Source organism: Penicillium canescens (assembly GCF_028828765.1).
Source record: "Penicillium canescens strain IBT 15451 chromosome Unknown utg000010l_segment0_segment0, whole genome shotgun sequence".
NCBI classification, from domain to species: Eukaryota; Fungi; Ascomycota; class Eurotiomycetes; order Eurotiales; family Aspergillaceae; genus Penicillium; species Penicillium canescens.
Window position 1 is genome coordinate 3,384,271 of NW_026703972.1, and position 19,046 is coordinate 3,403,316.

The window sequence follows — 19,046 nt, forward strand, 5'->3', positions numbered from 1 at the left end:
CTGGTCATATGCAGCCGCAGTACCAGCCCCGTGCGGCTTATAGACACCTTGAGTGGCTGCTTAGACGCACTGATGAGATCTAAGTGTGAAACTGAATAGAGCTATTGTGAGCATGCACCTGTGGATTGAGGAGGGTTATAGAACGGGTTCTAGTATGTAATGTAATGTGTACAAATAAGAAATGAAATACATTCATTAAGTTCCTCCACGGTAGCGTCGGGCATAACAGACTCACTCATTGGGCTGCTGTAGTTGTACTAACCTCCGGTAAACTGGAATAGCATCCCCGATGCCGTGGTAAGCGCTCGTTGTTCTGTACTCACTAGTTAACTTATATATCGTGTAATAATGAATTGCATGAAATTTTGACGAATGTCGAATGCTAACTTTGGGGTAAAATGGTATAATGAAAAGTCAGATGATAGCTACGGAGCTTTCAAACCCCCTGAATTAATGGCTACCCCCCTGATCATTATAGACTGGCATTATCGACGTTGTTCTATTCGTCTAGAGTGCTGTGGTAGCGTCTTAGGTGCTAATCGTATACCGTAATGGTACACCCCAACAAAACATCTCTAATTTTCAATCGCCATTTTCTCAATAATTAGTAGGCTGTGCATGCTCCGAAGCGAATGGGAGATATTTCACGTAGTCTATTATAACTCATAAAAATTTTAGATCGATCGGAGTTCATTAGACCTCTCCAGTCTAACGAGGAAAAGAACCTGCAGTCTAACGGGCCCCACTTTTTATGTCCCATAGTTAACGGAAAACCCTAACCTGCAGTCTAGTAGACTGCACCCACCCCCGTGGGATAGGGTATTCGGAAACTCATCGATAAATTCGACCTCGATCAACAAGAACGGGGCAAGGAGCCGGTGTACGTCCAAGACTTGACTGAATTGAACGAGACGATTCTTCGAACACAGGAAAGACGGTTTCATTTTGGATACGAACGAATCCAGCGCTGTCTCTTCAACATGCTTGGTATTTTTACCGTGAACCGGCTGCATGCTCTTCTTTCGCTACAATTCAAACATCTGAATTTCTCCATACAACACAATCCGGATGGAGGCCCTCCCGTACTTTTGGCGGAGATCAAGTTGGAGCATACGAAGAAATTCCTCGGAACTTCGCAAGTGTATGTATCATGCATTGAACCCGGCAATGAAGATCCTAATATTAACACTAATTCTTAGTAACAATTTTCCTTTTCCTGAAATTATCAACGATCCGTCGCTTGTCTTCAGTCCTCATACATTCATCTTCGGTATACTTTTTTGGCTTCAAGCCTTCGAAGTCCCTGCGCTTTCCTCCATGGAGCGCCTTCGAAAGCTGTTCGTGGAAGGCGGTCGACAACAGATGGAACTACCCTTGAAACGCGAAGTCGAAAACTATTATGTCTTCTGCAAGACAGACGTAGTCAATGGCCGTGCGGTTCTCCAGTGGAACCAACCGATGACCGAGAGCGCCATGTCTGGACGTCTGAGAAATCTAGGGGAGATCCACGGCTTCCTTCAGTCAATGTTCGCCCATCGTTTTCGCTATGGAGGGGGGAAGATGTTAAACGAAAGCAGCGCGGTCAGCGAAGCACAGCAAAATCTGATTATGAAACACGCTGACACTCGGACGTTCTTGAATCATTATCTTCCACGCCACATCGACACCGATATGCAGAGCGTTATGAACGGCCGCGACTCCAATAAGTCTCTGATGCGCGCGATCACCCGGATGAGTAGGTGGATTGACAAAAGACGCCCTCGACATCTTACTTCGGAGCAGCGAGCGTCCCTTCGCGAACATCCAGAATATGTCGAGGCCACTCGGCGAATGAGGGAGCAAGCCGAAGAGTGCAAATGCGACCCCAGTGCAGCGATGCAATCGCGATTAGAGAAATTGACACGCGAAACCTCCAATACATTCGGTCGGTTGGAAAGAGCACTGAGACGAAAGGTCCGCCATGAGTTCGACCGCAAACAGGCCATAATAGACATTGAGCGACAGCTCTCGGGGGCTGCTGTTGATGACGAAGAGGCTAAGAAGGTACTTCAAGTAGAAGACCAGATGCTACCTGAGCAGATTGATCTTCTTGAGAAATTATTCACGTGGCCTACCTCTCAATCCCTGGAGGCGGAGTGGCAAAGAAGGAACGCTGCTGTGGCTACGATCTCCCGATACTGTTGTTTCCTTGAAGGTGGACCCTTGCGTGGGCGACGTAAACGGGCTGCACCAAGTGATGGGTTCGATGAAGAACAGACCAACGTGTTCCCAGAGCCGGCCAAGAAGAGTTGCAGCTCTCCAAAGCCCTCGCATCAGGATATTCTTCTTGTGAAAGCCGAAAATTACATCAAAAAGGCAAAGAAGCCTCGGCGATGTTTTCAATGTTATGGTGACACCCATCTTCCTATTCATCGCCGGACGCAGAAGTATAGCGAATACAAGTCGACCCTACGCCACTTTCGAGAGAAGCACTTGCAGGATCGAAGGTGTTATATGTGTGACGAGGATCTGCTACATGAGATGCATCTTCGGAGGCATGCAGAAGAAATCCATCGCCTCAGCACCGAACGGAATTACTATGTCAAAGAAGATACGGGATCAGACATCTACACTGATTAATTGGGAGGCTTGCAGGTTTTCTGTTAAGTTTCTTTGCTCAGGAATAATCAACCGTTGATGCTTATTATATTTTCCGTGACCGTGCTCTGGTTTCTATCTTCATTAACCAGAGAAACTCTGTTTAATATGTGCTCGTCGTATTGAGAAACCCCTTATAGTAGTAATATATGCCTTTCTATCCCCAGCACTCATCGAGGCATAGGAACTGACCCTAGTGGCCCCAGGTAGCAACCAAAGTTCCCCGAAGCAAAGTATCTGTTCATAGAAGCTTTAAGACTGTGTGACGGTTCATGGATGCTTGGTTTTTACCACTACGCCATCTGGCCAAAAAGGCACAATGTTTGGTCAGCGACCAAACACCCAAGCTATTATATATGCTCGATCTCTGACAGACTGGGCTGCAGGACCTGGGTACGGAATTATGGTTCCTGGGGCTCAAGTATGGGCTCCTGGGAGTGCCTGAGGCCCCAGGAATACCCATGCCGTTCCTGGAACTCCCATCCAGTTTCCAGGGACACATATTCAGGTCCCAGGAGACTGAGTACTTCCAGGAGCTCAAACATCTGCCCTGCGAGCCAAGGACGGATTGATTATCGCCACCCGTGTCACTACACAACAGTGCTCAATAGCCATCTGGACAGCGGGGAAGAGTAGATGACGCTTCTACCGGGCCTGGGCACCCATGATACGCCATAGAATCGCAAGTACCATAGTCAGCTATCCAATTAGCAAGCCTTCATTTTTATCATTTGTTTCAATGACGTAGCAGAGCAGGGAAGACAAAGCAGGTGAAACAGAACATAGGAACTGATGAGATGGAGAGGTACATACCAGCGCCTCCAGCATCGCTATCCTGATGCATTATATGGGCCTCAAACGGCGTCACAGATGGAGAGCCGCAAGCCTTATTGGTGGCGATATCAAACTCCTGAGTCTGCTTTACTCAGTATGCTTACACAGCTAAAAGTGACAAGAATAGTCGCTCATTACTCACAGTAACGACTCCTTTTTCAACGGTGAAATGGGGTCTCGTCCAGAGAAAGCAGACATTATGTGGCCCACAAGTGCCGGAATAGGAAATAGTGGTTGTAACGCTAATAAGACGGGTTATCAGTACTCCCTAAATTCGGCATATCGGGATTGGGTTAGTAATTTGACTCACGTGTTTGCATTGTGAGAAGTTGATAGTCCAAAGGTGCTTAGGAATTTTGTTAGTGCGCCCGTCCACCCTTTCCCCAGCTGTTGCTAAAGTTAGGCATACGCAGTTTTAAAAGGCAGCAAGTACACAAAACTGACCCCGGGAATATTGTCACTGCCGCCAATGTTGACCCCTGACGCGTAAGTAACGGAGACGCTCTTTGTTATAGAGCCTGTGCCACACAAAGCGCCGCCTTCGTAATGATAGTCCCCATAGACGTCCGGGTTTGTCGACTGAATAACAGCTCTAGATGAGCTTCTTCTGCATTGCGGTATACAGAATGAACTGCTGCCAAACTCACACTCAACATCGGTGGTGTGAGGTAAAATTCTTTTGTCGTAACGACTGCGCACAGCAATAGTCATATTATGGTCCCCTGAGATTAAGGAATGCCTAGATCAGAATCGTAGTGAGTTCGAGCTCTATAAAAGTAAGCGCGGTATGTGTTTACCTGTATTTCTCGACGTCTTCAAGGGTGTAAGATAGTTTCCCCTGGCTATTGAAAAACTCTGGAGTCGACATCAGATACTTCTTAACCTGCTCTGTTGTGAGTGCACGTATATCAAAGTCCTGGTATGTCATGTTTTTGCCATCAACAACGGTATGCTTCTCAACCATAGGAACACCGTCATAGACAGTGCTGTCGGGTTTCCACTGGCCAAAATCAAGGGATTTATAAGGAACAAAGACGGTTTCATTGGTTTCACTGAGAGTCTTGAGGAATAGCGACGGTGGGGTTTCGGCACTTTGCGGGTGTGCAGCGCTAGGATAGCCATGTGCGATGCGAATAATCAAAGGCAGCAGAATAAGTAGGCTTAGCATTGTGGATGCAGTTGAGTTGAGCTGAAGCAGAGAGTAGCCTGGTAAATATGTTCGGTAATTTGGAGAAGCATTGTTCGGGGATACTACTATTTATACCTGCACAGGAACATGTCGAGCTGTATTCGTTCGTATCAGGCATCGGAAGATCTGATTAATTAAGGAAATGAGCCTTCTCTCAGACATGGCGCCACAGAATGCAGATATCTTGTCAGTTCCTGCAGGTGGAAAGTTACAACCTGCCAGGAAAATGGAGATAGGCATTGTATTAGCTCGTTAGGTACAACTGTGACAGGAGAATAGCATTATTGACCACGTTGCTTGAAGCAAATGACTGGACTAATTAGAGGTCTCAAATTTCTGAGCCGTGTGTGCAGGAAAGATGGAGAAATAAATTTCGACTCAAGCCGCCAACTAAACTTCTTTGGTTAGTTAAGACTCCTTAATCCAGCGATAAGCGAAAGACAAATTCAAACCTCGCCACTTCTTATTTGGTTTGCCACGTGGCGCGGTGGCGGAGCGGTGGTAGCAGGCGGCTGAGATAGCCACAAGATCTGTTGACGAGAACAAGCATCATTATTCGTTTCCGTTTTTAATCTTCATTCCTAACGTCGTCATCGCTGACGCCTTTCCCTTCCTTGTCTATGGTTTTTGGAATGAAACAAGGTCTGTAACTCCCGATATATATCCTAATATAGAGGTGACTACGCCGGAGCTTGAAATTCGAAGGCCTGAGGCAATGGAGGATCCTCACAGAGGGTTGATATCGAAGCAGTAGATATTTAGGTATAAAATGATGCTGTCACAAGTTCTGCATCGGCCTCGGGCCCTCCGTACTTCATCCACGGAAGAAACATTGACATCTACCGTCCATCTGCATCGCGTGGAACCTTCCTGAGTGTAAAGGCTGAAGCAGAAATTAAATTCAACTTGACCACGCCAGAAACTGAGTACAAAAAGCTTAAGAGAAAGAGGGAGGCAAACACTGGTAGAAAATACGGGCAGGCGGCAAGGCAGGAGAGCAACAGTGGCAAAGCCGCCATAATCAGCAAGGTCCACTCTGTTTTGATGAGAGTTGCCGATGTTAAGCCTGACAGATTAAGAACGCAACCATATCACTAGGAACAGTTGGCAAGGTAGGGTCCTAGAGGAATACATCCGTTTCCCCTAGTTTTGCAAGGATGGGTCTAATTTTGTTAGTTAGTATTCTATCTCTCTCCTCTGTGTGTTCAAGACGCTGCCATAGGGTGTTCAAGGTGGATTTCTCTGGGAAAGCGACGCGAGGATGCTGAGATGGACTGTACCGAGACACAGGCGAAATCTCCACGATCACCGTTATTTCCAACGCAAGTTCCATAATCTCCGCCTGTAGGCAATTCACAATTCTATGAAGTATTCAATGCTTAGCTGGGGATTCTCTTTAATGGTTGGGGCAATAAATCAGATAGGGTGGCATACAAACCAGCCGAAAGCGACAGATATAATTGAAAAGAAGGTAATAGAAGTAGACAACCTCATCGTGGATATCGAACGACCGAAGGAAACAAGAACGGCTCTGTCGTAGAGAAAAGGGATCTGTCACGGTAATTGAAGAAAAGAGAAAAGAGCGGATGATGCGAAGATATGCTAGGGTTGTCTGGCTTATAGTACAGGAGTAGGGAAAAAGGGGTTGAGAGTCCCGGTTCTCGGAGTTTGGAAAATCCCCTAGTAAGAACAAAGAAATCACAATACTTGGCGTGCTAGTAAGTCTTCCACATTATCTTGCTTGGAATGCCGGACTAGGGACTCGCGTGTTTTAGCCGACGTTGTCTTTCCTCCCAGCAATTGTTACAGTATCAACTCTCAGGTCAGGTATTACTGCGTGGGCCAACAATTTGGCATACAAGGGATTTCACATCTGCTTTTCGTTTCGTACGCGACTATCAAGAGATACAGAGCGCAATATTACGAGTTCAGAGGGCAAATGCCCCTTAAAACCTTTACAATCACTAGTAGATCTCGACACGGCTCGCGGTTTAGGCCGGCCGCCGCCTATCATTGGTGGCGCATGGTCAGCCCGAATACAGTGTATTTGACGGATACTACTAAATCCAATAGAATTAATTTCTAGTAGAAATCGAAAACAGTTTACCCCCTGGACAAGCAAGCTTTGTTTCTCGGCCCGTACCCGAAACCACACTAAGCCGTTTTAGATAAGGCGTAAGTAATTCATTTCTAAGAGTAGAATTTCTTTTTTACCAGAACAACTGCTTGACGAATAATACCGTATCTTACATGAAACTCCCATACGATCTTAACTTCCCCTCCATCCATGACGTTCATCCTTTCCAGCATCACCATCTCGGAACTGCTAGGATTTCTGCGCATTATGGCACCAAGACTATCCCTGTCCTCGCTAACCCCTTCGCCAAACTCTTTTAAAAAAAACCCACATTCAGACCAATTCCCATATGGGATCAACAGCCACTTCTCTCGTGCTGGAGCCAGCTACCCCGGAAGACGTCCCTGCGATCACAGAGCTATGGTTCGCTGCGTTCACACAGCCAGTGATTGGGCGCCTATTTCCCAACACCCCCGGTATGCACAAATGGCACCAGGACTGGCACCTTGGCGACTTTCAGACGAAGCCGTACCAAAAGTACCTGCGCGTGGTTGATACCAACTCGAAGGATGAGCAAGGCCGATCGCGGCTAGTTGCCTTTGGCAAATGGGACCTGTCCATGCCAGAAGAGCGAGGTCGTCGCTTTCCGCATTGGCATGCGGACTCACCTTTTCAGGAATGCGAGGACTTCATTACAGCGCTGGAGAAGGAGAGGAAGCGCGTTATGGGCGATGGGAAGCATTACTGTATGGATGATATATCCCACAATCAATATAGGAAAGGATTGTTATTAACTTGGAAACAAAGACCTGGATACCCTCGCCACTCATCCTGATTATCAACGGCGTGGGGCTGGCTCTATGCTTGTCAAATGGGGCTGCGATTTGGCTGATAAGGACGGCGTTGCAGCTTATGTGGATGCTAGCAAGGAAGGCGCACCGCTATACCAGAGACACGGCTTTGTAGATTTCAGTCTTCATGGCTCTGAGGTGGCCTCGATGGCTCGCGGCAAGAAAACTGCGTAAGCGATACTCGTTGCTCTTACTTCAGAGAAGGGCGGCTCCAAGCGAATGTAATGTATTGACATGTACGGAAGTTCTTTCAAAAGCTCGGTGCTCAAAACTTATCTCTATTCCTGTGAGTGCCAATGAAAACATCCAAGCTGTCCAAACGGCAGGTTCCTTCTCGAGAAAAGCAGTTGTATTCAGGTGAAGGCAGATGTTGTGGATACCCAGGAAGATAAACAGGCCGGCCACTTCATTGAGACGCTCATTATCAGCTTACCTGAAATTCCACTTTGACTGCATTGTATAATTTTCGGTAGGCGTGACCGGCCTCCTTTCTTAGCAGCTTTGTCTCCTCTCAACTAATCTTTTGGAATCGCTTAGGACCTGTGCTACCGAATAGCGAGGCGCCAGATTCGTGTATGACTAGCGTATGGTTTCCATGGCCCGTCCTAGGATACGTGCTATCCGCAGTAACGTAGCTGCGTGGAATGTCTTGAAAGGAGGAGTTCATTGTCCGAATCTCATTTGAAAGCATGATGGCGAAGAATATCTGTTCCTTTAAGTAGTGTTTTGGTGGCATGAAAAAGTAGCTTCGCCAGGTGGCTGTTCGAAATAGCTTTCTTCGAAGTCGCTGTTTCAAACCGCGAAAGGGGACCTCCATCGATGGACGCACAGTGTAGAAATATTAGCTAGCTGATTGCACCCTGTCAACCCGTCACTCCCTGGTTTCTTAGAACAAAAATCCCCAAAATTCAAACAAACGATATTTAATTTAATGAATTAAGACATCTGAACTAATTTATTGGTGACCTCACGCAGTCAAGAGGAGCAAGAAGAGTGTAGTTTGGCCATAACGGGTCACCTGTCGCTGCGGTCGTAGACCGTAGCGTCAGATAGGGCCCGTTCGCGCTCCCTTGTGGGGAGGCAATATGTCTGTATTGTAGTGAATTCTATATACAGAGGGAAGGCGGGAGGGACAAAATCAAGACTTGACTGCGTGAGAGATGACGAGCTACCCGCAGAGGTAAGGAACTGACTCTCGTGAGGCAGTTGTAGGAGGAAGAGGCCCTCAGTAGTGTCGGTGTAGATATCACGTGAGGCTACGGGCATTGTGAGGCAACCCCAATAAAACTACTCCCTTTATTGGTGACCTCACGCAGTCAAGAGGAGCAAGAAGAGTGTAGTTTGGCCATAACGGGTCACCTGTCGCTGCGGTCGTAGACCGTAGCGTCAGATAGGGCCCAAATGACCCGGCCAAACTAGGATGGTGGAGGGGACGGTGGTGGAAGCAGCAGAGACAGCGGGGCCGGCGAGCCTGTCTGGAACTGGTGATTGAGCTTGTACAAAACTGACGCGTTCGCCGTAAAATACACCCTGAAAGACTCTGAGGTCCATCTCCCTAGCATCTGAATCTGGTCGTCGAGTATCCCACTATCGTGCGCATGCTGAGCTGCGCCCTTCCGAAAACTGTGACCCGAGTAGCCCTCTGTCCGTAGTCCAAGCGCTCTTAGCTTAGTAGATAAGGTCGAGAGGAAGTTGTTGCGACTGAATGGTCTTCTGTGGAAGGAGAACAATGGGGCGTCGGGCCCTCGGGGATCGAGAAGTAGCAGCTTCTGAAGGGCATCAACAGGGCAAGCGCCGTCTCCCGTCTTTGCAAGAACAATTTGCACCCCTTCGTGGCGGCGGTCCGTCTTACTGCGCTTGAGTGTGAGTTGTGCGTGGTCTAACGAGGACGAGAATCTGACGTCGGAGCGAGTTAACTTTGTGGCTGAGAAGATAGAATGTGTGCTAAGGTCTTCAGTCTTGTAGGTGAATTCGCCGAGGCGGAGGAATCCAGCAAATGCTACCCGGCACGCGGTTGCGAAGTTCAAGTCGTCTAGAAGGTTCGCAGACATCTCCAAGGGCCGTGACGGGAGTGCGGCGAGGCCCGCGGATAGTTTCGTAATAGTGTCACGCGAAATAGGTTTTCTGACCCGTACTTTTGTGATGGGGTTGAGTCTTCTCGCACCGTCTATGAGACGTCGAAAATGCTTGTTATCGAAGAGTTTATCGTCAAGGAAATTATCGATATGGTAGGCTCGGAGAGCGGCTAGGTCGGCGAGTGCGGTGTCAGGCTTGACGGCCTTTTGGCTGGCGTTACCAAGGAGTCGTGAGCTTAGCCATGAGGTTAATGAATGTCTTGACACTGGCCATGCGGAGAAATTTTGTAGCGCGCAGTGCTTTTCGTAGCTGCGCTGAACGGAGAGGTAAACGGAACGGGTGTTGGCGCTGAGTCCGTTCCAGAGCAGTTTTAGGTGGCCGGCATTGAGCTGAGGAGCTCGTGAAGAGAACCACGCGGGCGGTTCAATACCGAGAGGTCCTGCCAATGGGGACAAATGTTAGCAATGTCTTCAAGATTGTTACGTGAGAGCGCGTCTGCTAATGTATTTTCCCCGGAGGGGAGCCAGTGTGGCACGATGTGGATGTCTCTCGCCGCCGCTAGGATAAGCAGGCTCTTCAGAGGTGCGTTAGGCGGACCATGAAGAAAGCCTTTCTTGAGTCCCGTGTGCGCTGTGGAGCTATCCGTGTGGATAACGAGAGTATGATGGAGCCAATGGTGGCTGAAGAGTAGGAAGCCTTGTAGAATAGCGTCTACTTCGTTGGTATTGATGTGCGCATGTGCGTCTTCAGCAAGGGCCAATGTGGCAGCATTGCTTGGATGAAGCTGGTGACAATGGGCCAGCCAGCAGTCTAATGTAGACTGGGATGAGAAGAAGAAGAGCCCCTGGCCTATACTAGAGGCATCTGTGTAGAGATGCGTGATGGGGCGGCGGCAGGGGTCAATTAGGAGTACGCCGTTGAAGAGAGACAAGGAGTCCCTCCACCATTCCAAATCGTCACGTATCTCGTAAGGGATACGGCGGCGCGCACTACTCCCATGTGGGAAAGCGGCTTGGAAGGTGTATAGAGACTGTAATCTTGTTCTTCCAAGTCGGACAACTCTTGAACAAAAGGCTAATAAGCCTGTGAGGCGCTCTGCTTGCTTGACGGAGAGACTCGCTGCGTTCAGGGCAGCTGCGGCGTCCAATGTGGCGCGGCACAACTTTTCTGGCGGCAGACGAGCTTCCATTGCAATAGAGTCGATCTGGATACCTAGGACTGTAACACAGGTCCCTTGCTGGTCCTTTTGTGTATTGCGAGGAATACGTAGATAGTCGGTGACTCTGTTATAAACCTCATCAAAAAGACCCGTGGGGTCGGACACTGAGGGAGACTGAGTAATTGTGATGAAGTCATCTAGGTAATGATTGATATGGAATGCAGGGAGGAGGCATTGGAGTATCCAATGGAGTGACTCGGCGAAGAGGTTGAAGAGAAACGGGGCCGTTGCGAGGCCAAAGGGGAGGCAGCATTCGACATAAGTGGAATCGGTCCACTGGAAGGCAAGGAGGTGCTGGTTATCCTCGGCAATGGGGACGATTCGGAAGGCGTCCTTGATGTCCCTCTTGATTATTGTGCAACCTGGGCCAGCTTGTATGACCTGCTCGTATATGTCATCGATTGTCATGTATTCGATAGTTGACCAGGAGTCCGGTATGCCCTGGTTAAGGCCCTGTCCAGGGGGCCAGGATAGATCATGGATGCGGCGCCATCCCCCGTCGTGCTTAGGGACTAACCCAAGCGGTGAAACGAAGGAGGGCCTAGAGGCTAGTCTAACACGACCGAGGCTGAGATCCTCTGCTAGTTTGGCCGTGATCATGCCGGGTTCATGTATGTGATGGTTGGAGGAATAGCGAAACTGCTTCTTGCCCCTATAGCCGACCTGAACACCGTAGGTCAGAATGCCAGCGATAGTGGACCCGAGATCGCCCGGGTAGTAGCGTAGAAGATTGCTCCAGCCTTTCGCATGCAGTGGCGACGGAGAGGACTGTAGCCTTGGGAGCTCTGGGTTGAAAACAGGGTATTGAACAGCAGTGTTTGGTCTGGGTGGTTGCCCCTGTGGTATGAGGCTTAGGGATAGGGGATTGAGAACAACGTTGTCGGTGTCACTAGTGCAGTTCTCAAGGGCTGTCACTTGCTATTTCTTCTTGCGGCAGGAGGAGGCGCCATGCTCGCTTAGGCCACATGCTGTGCACTTATGACGTCTCTTACAGCCTTCCCAGGTGCACCCTGTCGTATTGAACTTATCGCAAACTTCTGTCTCATTATTCGAAGATCTGGTATTCCTAGCTTGACGAGGCCGGGTTGGAGGGTTTGTTGGTGACTTCGCAGACAGGGTGAGATTGTGGCGGAGGTATTTCTCGCGAAATGGGCCTGTGACCAGGTAGTTGTCCGTCGATAACTCTCCTTTATCCATCATGTATTGGTGGAAATTAAGGGCAAGTGGGAGGACTGCTTCCGACCACTGATAAGTCTGAGCGAAGTCCAGGATCTGCCTCATAAACATGAGTAGATTGGGAACTGCTTTAGGATGTTTTTCGCCGAAGAGATATCCTACAACGGCCAGATAGGCAAGAAAGCAGGTCGTCCATATTTGAGGGTTGGGGCCCCAGTCCTTAAGCGACGCTGCTGCCTTCTTGAAGCCTACTGTGCCTCCCAACTCGGTCATCTCGAAGACTCTGTCCTCCTGATCTAGCTCGGTGACTGACTTCTCTTTGAAGCGTATGAGTTCAGTCGCCTTCAACTTCTTCTCAAAGACGCGAGTAAGAAGGGCGGCGGAGACACCCGGAAATATGTCGATGAGTGGTTTGACTTCGGGGAGTGGCTCACGGTTTTCTTCGGGATTATCGTCATCTTGAAGGTCCACACGAGGCCTTCTGCGGCGGAGGTCGGTCTCCGCTACATCCATTTCAAGGCGCCTAGCCCGGTCTCTCTGTATCTGTCCTAACCAGCTGGCACGGTCTGCCGTACCCATGGTTTCCCAAATGTGGGCCGGCGGCCAAGCGGAGTCGAGCGGGGCAGGAGTGGCACTGCTAGGCTGGCTGAACGTCATGGTGGAGAGCGATATAGTCAAGGCCTATCGGTGCTGTTGTCCTGAAGAAGGACGTGAAACAAACTCAAGACTTGACTGCGTGAGAGATGACGAGCTACCCGCAGAGGCAAGCAACTGACTCTCGTGAGGCAGTTGTAGGAGGAAGAGGCCCTCACTAATGTCGGTGTAGATATCACGTGAGGCTATGGGCATTGTGAGGCAACCCCAATAAAACTACTCCCTCTTGGGCTGCATGCATCTAGCTGACGGATCCAAACACCCGAAGCGCTCCTTGCTTACTGTATAGTAAAATTTGATTTGACATGATGGTTGTTCTACAAAAGATGCGCGAAATTTGAAACCAAACGCTTCTTGGTGATAATTGGGGTGCTAGACCTCGCCAAACGCGGGTTTGGGGCGGGTTGTCGCTTTCTCCTACCCGCCCACGGGTAACCCGCGCGGGTTTTGGCCTTCATGAACCCGCCCGTGGGTTCTTGGCGGGTACCCGTGGGTTACCCATATAACCCACCAAAATGCATAATAAGTGAACAAAAGTGTATTAGTCAGTAGTGGTAATATTGGTAATTTAATTTTGTCACAACTTTATATGGGAGATACCGTCTCATGAAATGCCTCACCACCTCAATAATATATAATATATATATGTACAGGCAATTGTCCAGCCAGAGCGCGCTCTCCGAACACTCTTGCATCCCAGCGTTGGCACTAAGAACATCCATCGACCCTTATTGATATCAAGCCTCTCGAGGACACTTTTAAACTATAATATCCAGAAAAATGATTGACCAGCCAGTGAAGAAGCATCCTCGCCATCGTTTTACTGTCGCACGGGTTTTGGGTACCCGTGGGTTTAGGGTACCCGCGGGTTGACGCGACCCACTATCTCATACGAAAAACCACCGCGACGCGTTGGAAAAAAAATCACTCTGATCCCACGAAAATTCCAATTCTTGGAACTCCAACGAGGTTGAGCTGTGAACATCGAATCTCCAAAAGCCATGTCCTCGCGGTCAATTCATCGGTCTTTGAGCCCCTTGCTCTCCATTGAGCCATCATCGGATGTTTCCATGGACTCGGACTTCCAGTCCTCGGTACGATACTCTCAAAATCGCAGATTAATTCAACAACTCAGAGACGCAAGCACATACTAACCAGTTAGCCTTTCACTGGCTCCCGACGTAGCGTCGATACTCCCGCTCAACAACCTCCAACGATACTTCGACGCGTCGGACCGGACCGCAGAAAGAACTGGATATTGTACGAGCCTGAACATTCCAGCAGTTTTTTGACTTGGTGGCAAAAAACAGAATATGGTCAAGTGCTGAATGGCGACGGACGGTCTAAAATAAAGTGGTCGATGGAGTCACATTACGCTGAAGTTTGGAAGCATTTCGACCAAGTTGCGGGCATTGAAACTGGCATTCCCAAAGTGATCTGTAGGGCTTGCTTGACCCTACTTGATCATCCACAGCACAAAAAGCACGGCACAAGCGCAATGGGAAAGCACCAGAGATCCAAGTCCTGTCGAAAGGGCCAGAAAAGAACATGCCATCAAGCTCTCGTGTCAAACTCAATCCAGAAAGCCTTCTTGGGAGTACCATCCGGTCCGAACAAGTTCACCACATCGCAGTTCGAGGAGCGGCTGCTGAGGACCATTGCTTGTCTTCGTCTGCCCTTCCAGACCGTTGAAAACCCTGAATTTCAAGCACTCCTCAAGTTCACCCACCTCGGACCGGGAGAGCTGGAAATGCCTTCAGCAAAAACCTTGCGGCGACGCCTGCGTGACGCTGTAAGAGGACAACAGGAATCACAGTTGCGAGATCTACCCGAAGACGCCAAAGTTTCACTTGCATTAGATTGTTGGACTAGTCCCTTCCAGCAAGCATTCATGGCAATTACAGTCTACTTCATCGATAGAGATTGGAACTACCGCGAGCTGCTTCTTGGGTTTGAGCCTTTGCATGGACCTCACACGGGAGTCAATTTGAGCGACGTGCTCCTCCAGCTGCTCAGAGAAAGACAGCTATTGGATCGTATCTTCAGCGTTACCACGGATAATGCAACAAATAATGAAACCCTCATCCGAGCGCTGCAAGAATCACTCATTTCTAGTGGCGCCATCGGCTCGAGAGAATCCATTGTCCGTGTTCCATGCATGGCCCATGTGATTCAGCTTTGCCTCAAGCAGCTGTTGGGGCATATCAGAGCTGCTCCCAAGAATAAAGAAGTGAGAAGTTTTTGGTCCGATTCACAAGCTCTTTGTCTCAGGGACTCAGTGGACCATGGCGAGGTGGCGCATACTCTAGCAAAGGCGAGTCCGTTGATTTCGGACCAGTCATATTTGGACATTGCTGACGGTGTCTCTTCCACAGATTCGGTCCCTTGCAGTTTTTGTCAACGCCAGCCCCCAGCGGCGAGATGCATTCCTGTGCCTCCAATCTGGTGGAATGCGACTTTTCCCGTTGCATGATGTTCAGACCCGCTGGAATTCCACCTTCTTGATGCTTCGACGAGCGCGCCGACTAAGGAATACCATCGACAAATACTGCCGAGACCATGACTATTCACAATTTAAAATCACTGACATTGAATGGCGGCAAATTGACTATCTTGTTCACTTGACGAAGCCGTTCTTTCAGTTCACCATGGCCCTGATGAAGACAAAAGACGTGACAATTCACAGCGTCTTCCTCGTGTACAGGAAGCTACTGGAACACATTGAACGCTCAAATCGAAAATTGAGAAAAAAGACGACCCCCTGGAAAAAGGACATGTATGGAGCGCTGCTTGTCGCGAAGCAGAAGCTGAGAGAATACTACGAAAAGACGTATCGTGATCACGGCTTCCTCTATGGCACGGGGACCCTACTTGCTCCCCAATACAAGCTTTGCGCTTTTGACGACGCAGAGTACTCGCAGTGCCACAGTGAAACTTCCAAAAAATACTGTGAATACCTCAGGACATGTTTCTCGCAATATCAGCAACGGAATCCTGAGATGCTCTTCCGTACCGTGCATCGCCCTTCCTTGCAAGCCTCGGAGTTAGATCGGCTTCTTGGGCCGTCACAAGACGCACAAGTCAACGAAGGGTTCGAGCATGACGAGGTCGATCGATATCTTCGCGAGGGTAAGTATTATCGGGCCGCTGAAGCTTGATGACAGACTAATTCCTCGTAGCAACTGTCTCAATTCCGCCCCGCGCATATTGGAAGGAGAACGAGCGTAAATTTCCAGTCCTGTCGCGACTGGCTCGCGATTTGCTCTCGGTCCCTGCTACGGGCGCAGGAGTGGAAAGGCTATTCAACAGCGCACGGGATATCTGCCATTACCGCCGCGGATCCCTCAACGAGGCAACCATTCAAGACTTGATGATGTATATGTGCTCGGAAAGATTCACTTTGGAGAGCCGGCAATTGAGTCTTCTGGAAAGTCCAGCAGTTGAGAGGGAGGGCCAGGAAGCCCTCGAAGAAGATGAGGCGTTAAAGGAGACTGAAGACGATATTGCTCCTATCAGCGATGTCGAGGAGAACGATCCAATTGAGGATTCCGAAACAGGTCTCGCCGTCGAAGGGGTAAGTGGAGTAGAAAGCACAGCCTCAGAAGAACCTCCAGCCCATGATCAAGTGCAAGATGCGGCGATGGCTGAAGTGGCCGAAGATGAGGACGACGATGGAGATTTGCTCCCACCTCCAGTCACACGCCTCGGCGGTAGGTCCCACAAGAGATCATCCGGTAGGGTAACAGTACCTTCAAGCCGGCTGCAGGGTTACGAGCTGTATTAGTCTATGAATTAAGCTTAATCTGTTTTATTCCTCAAATTTATGTACTCCAAGAGTTTAGACCATACTTATACCAGAGCCATACCTTAGTATAAATCAAAGATACGGCATTATTTTATGCTAGCTGACAAATCACTCTTTTTTGGCTATCGCGGGTTATATGGGTACCCATTTGGGTCGCGGGTCGGGTTCTCAAAATGAAGACCCGCCCACGGGTCTGCTGACTAAGACCCGACCCGTCCCGTGGGGCGGGTTTTCGTGGGCGGGTTTGGGTTGTGGGCGGGTTTTGGCGAGGTCTATGGGGTGCTATCTACAGCGGGAGAGTGTATTTAACACGCGGGGGTTATTCGCGGTGAATTAAAACACCACAGGGGTTAAATTATGGCGTTATCGGGAAAGACGGCTTCTCTATACCACCGCAGTCAAACTTCCCACAGCTCTCGTACACTCATCTTCCAAGCTCCAGACTTATATCCGATCAGGTAACTCTTGTCGTTGCAGCTCATACGACTTGCTCCGAAAGTCTTCCCTCGGAACGGCGGCTGATGCAAACCAAGATATCCACGAACACGGGTGAAACTGGAGGAACGCCTTCGGTCAGTCCTTTGGGTAATGAGACCAACATAACTCAGCCGACAGCATCTCCGGAAAGTCTGCCAAGTGCAACAGAGTTCAATGACACTCAAACCCAGCCTCCTGAGACAACTTATTCAGATCTAAATCCTCTCGCGCGACGCTTTCTCCCGATTCTCCAACTCAAAACCTAATAACGGTCAATATGTATCCAAGCTCCACCAGCAATCAGAAATCTCTAGACCCCCTACACGATAATCTTGTTGCTTTAACAATCACTTCTAAACAAGTCAACCTTGGTATCGAGCGTCTTCCATCGGTAACTACAGGAAGCAATAACTCTCCGAGTGACGGCAGTAATGGCTATTTGGAGATAACAGGAGTTTCTCAGGCTTTTCTAGTCCGGACGTCTGACGAGGACGGCGTGCAACCTGGCCATTTCTCACATACGCAGATGGAAGGTCAGACTGCCCCACAAGGGGAAACAACGCAGGGCGCCTATGCCCTGCAATCACCTACGACACTTGTTATCATCAGGCCCCTTTCATCTTCAACAGCAGCAGATTCTGTTTCCTCGAGTCCCTCCAATGGTGCTTCATTGGATGGGAGCGGGATATCGCCCTCAAGGCAAAGCCTTGCGGTAATTTTCGGCAGTATTCTAGGAGCAAGCGTCTTTTCCGTTGCATTGCAATCCTGCACAGGCTGTGTTGTCGAAATTTCCGCAATACGAGAGTCCAAAGGCATGCCATTCGTAACGCATGTCACGGTGGCCAAGAAAGCAAACGTTCAGAACTAATCCATCCTAAGATATCACGTTTCTCCAAGGATACTTGACGTATCTTATCACATACTACACTGACTTGTATATAGGGATCCGAAAGAAATATGATTATTCATGAATATTCATGAATATTTGCGAATATGAATGTTTAGTATCGCGATGGTCAAAGCTTATGGCGGGACTAGCAATGGACGTTTAAATAGATGGAATTCCCACTTCTGATAGCAACCTCACCTGTTGAGATAGGTAGTTGTAGTGTTCTTGTTGAGGTTACTATCAAAAGTGGGAACCCCGTCTATTTAAATGTCCATCGCTAGTCCTGCCATAAGCTTTGACCACCGCGATACTCAACACTCCCACTCGATGGCCACCATCACAAATGGTGTCAGTGACTATGTGATCGCGGTTGTGACGGGTCCCATTAAAACCTTCAAAAACTTCATTTGAGAAGAAAGGAAGGAAAGGGTACCCTGCGCCTTAGTCTTGTTCAATACAAATAAGGTGTAGCAATCACTCAACGCCAAGTTCTTTCCGAAACCACTCAAATCTTTCCCAAGCAAGGGGTTTGGTGAACCCATCAGCAATTTGTTCTGTGGTTGGGATATATTTGAGCTTCACTGTTCCGTTGCCTTGGACCTCTCCCTGCCACTTGCGTTGGATTTCCATATGTTTTGTGCGAGAGTGGTATTGTGGGTTCGAGGAGAGAGCAATGGCCCCTTGGTTATCCCCGCAGATGATCGTGGCGTTTAATCCTTGATTCATATTCAATTCGTTGAGAAGCCTTCTCAACCAGACTGCCTCTTTGGTGGCTTGTGTCTGCCCCAGAAATTCGGCTTCGCACGTTGAGAGAGCAACGACGCCCTGGCGTTTCGATTGCCAACTGATGGCCCCACTTCCAATATTGAAGAGATACCCAGCTGTTGATCGTCTCGTGTCACGACATTCTCCCCAATCTGCATCTGTGAAGCCTTTCAGTTTCTGAGGCTGACCCTTGTACGCGAGTCTGAGGCTCTTGGTTCCTTTGAGGTACCGTAGGATGCGTTGAGCGAGTTTTATGTGTTGGGGCCCAGGATTTGCCAGAGACCTACTCGCCACAGAGACTGCGTACGCGATGTCCCCCCTGGTTCCAAGCATAATGTACATCAGAGATCCGACCATGCGTTGGTCAGAGGTCCTCTGATCTGGAGGGCACGTGTAG

General features: G+C 49.1%; 4 protein-coding genes across 4 annotated transcripts; 3 read left to right on the forward strand and 1 right to left on the reverse strand.

The window, feature by feature from the left end:
* Positions 1–980: 980 nt before the first annotated feature.
* N7446_012556 (DUF3435 domain-containing protein) lies at positions 981–2,619 on the forward strand (the record flags this gene model as incomplete). Its single annotated transcript, XM_058521298.1, has 2 exons — positions 981–1,141; positions 1,200–2,619. 2 exons carry the CDS (start codon positions 981–983, stop codon positions 2,617–2,619), a joined length of 1,581 nt encoding a protein of 526 aa, XP_058366664.1.
* Positions 2,620–3,373: 754 nt separating this feature from the next.
* Positions 3,374–4,639, reverse strand: N7446_012557 (uncharacterized protein; the record flags this gene model as incomplete). The annotated part of the gene is made up of 5 exons (XM_058521299.1): positions 3,374–3,553; positions 3,614–3,713; positions 3,782–3,858; positions 3,916–4,210; positions 4,269–4,639. 5 exons carry the CDS (start codon positions 4,637–4,639, stop codon positions 3,374–3,376), a joined length of 1,023 nt encoding a protein of 340 aa, XP_058366665.1.
* A 2,447-nt stretch (positions 4,640–7,086) lies between these two features.
* N7446_012558 (uncharacterized protein) lies at positions 7,087–7,762 on the forward strand (the record flags this gene model as incomplete). Its single annotated transcript, XM_058521300.1, has 2 exons — positions 7,087–7,483; positions 7,545–7,762. The coding sequence occupies 2 exons, from the start codon at positions 7,087–7,089 to the stop codon at positions 7,760–7,762; spliced, it is 615 nt and encodes a 204-aa protein (XP_058366666.1).
* A 9,510-nt stretch (positions 7,763–17,272) lies between these two features.
* On the forward strand, positions 17,273–17,863 carry N7446_012559 (uncharacterized protein; the record flags this gene model as incomplete). Its single annotated transcript, XM_058521301.1, has 1 exon — positions 17,273–17,863. One exon carries the CDS (start codon positions 17,273–17,275, stop codon positions 17,861–17,863), a length of 591 nt encoding a protein of 196 aa, XP_058366667.1.
* Between the last annotated feature and the right edge of the window lie 1,183 nt (positions 17,864–19,046).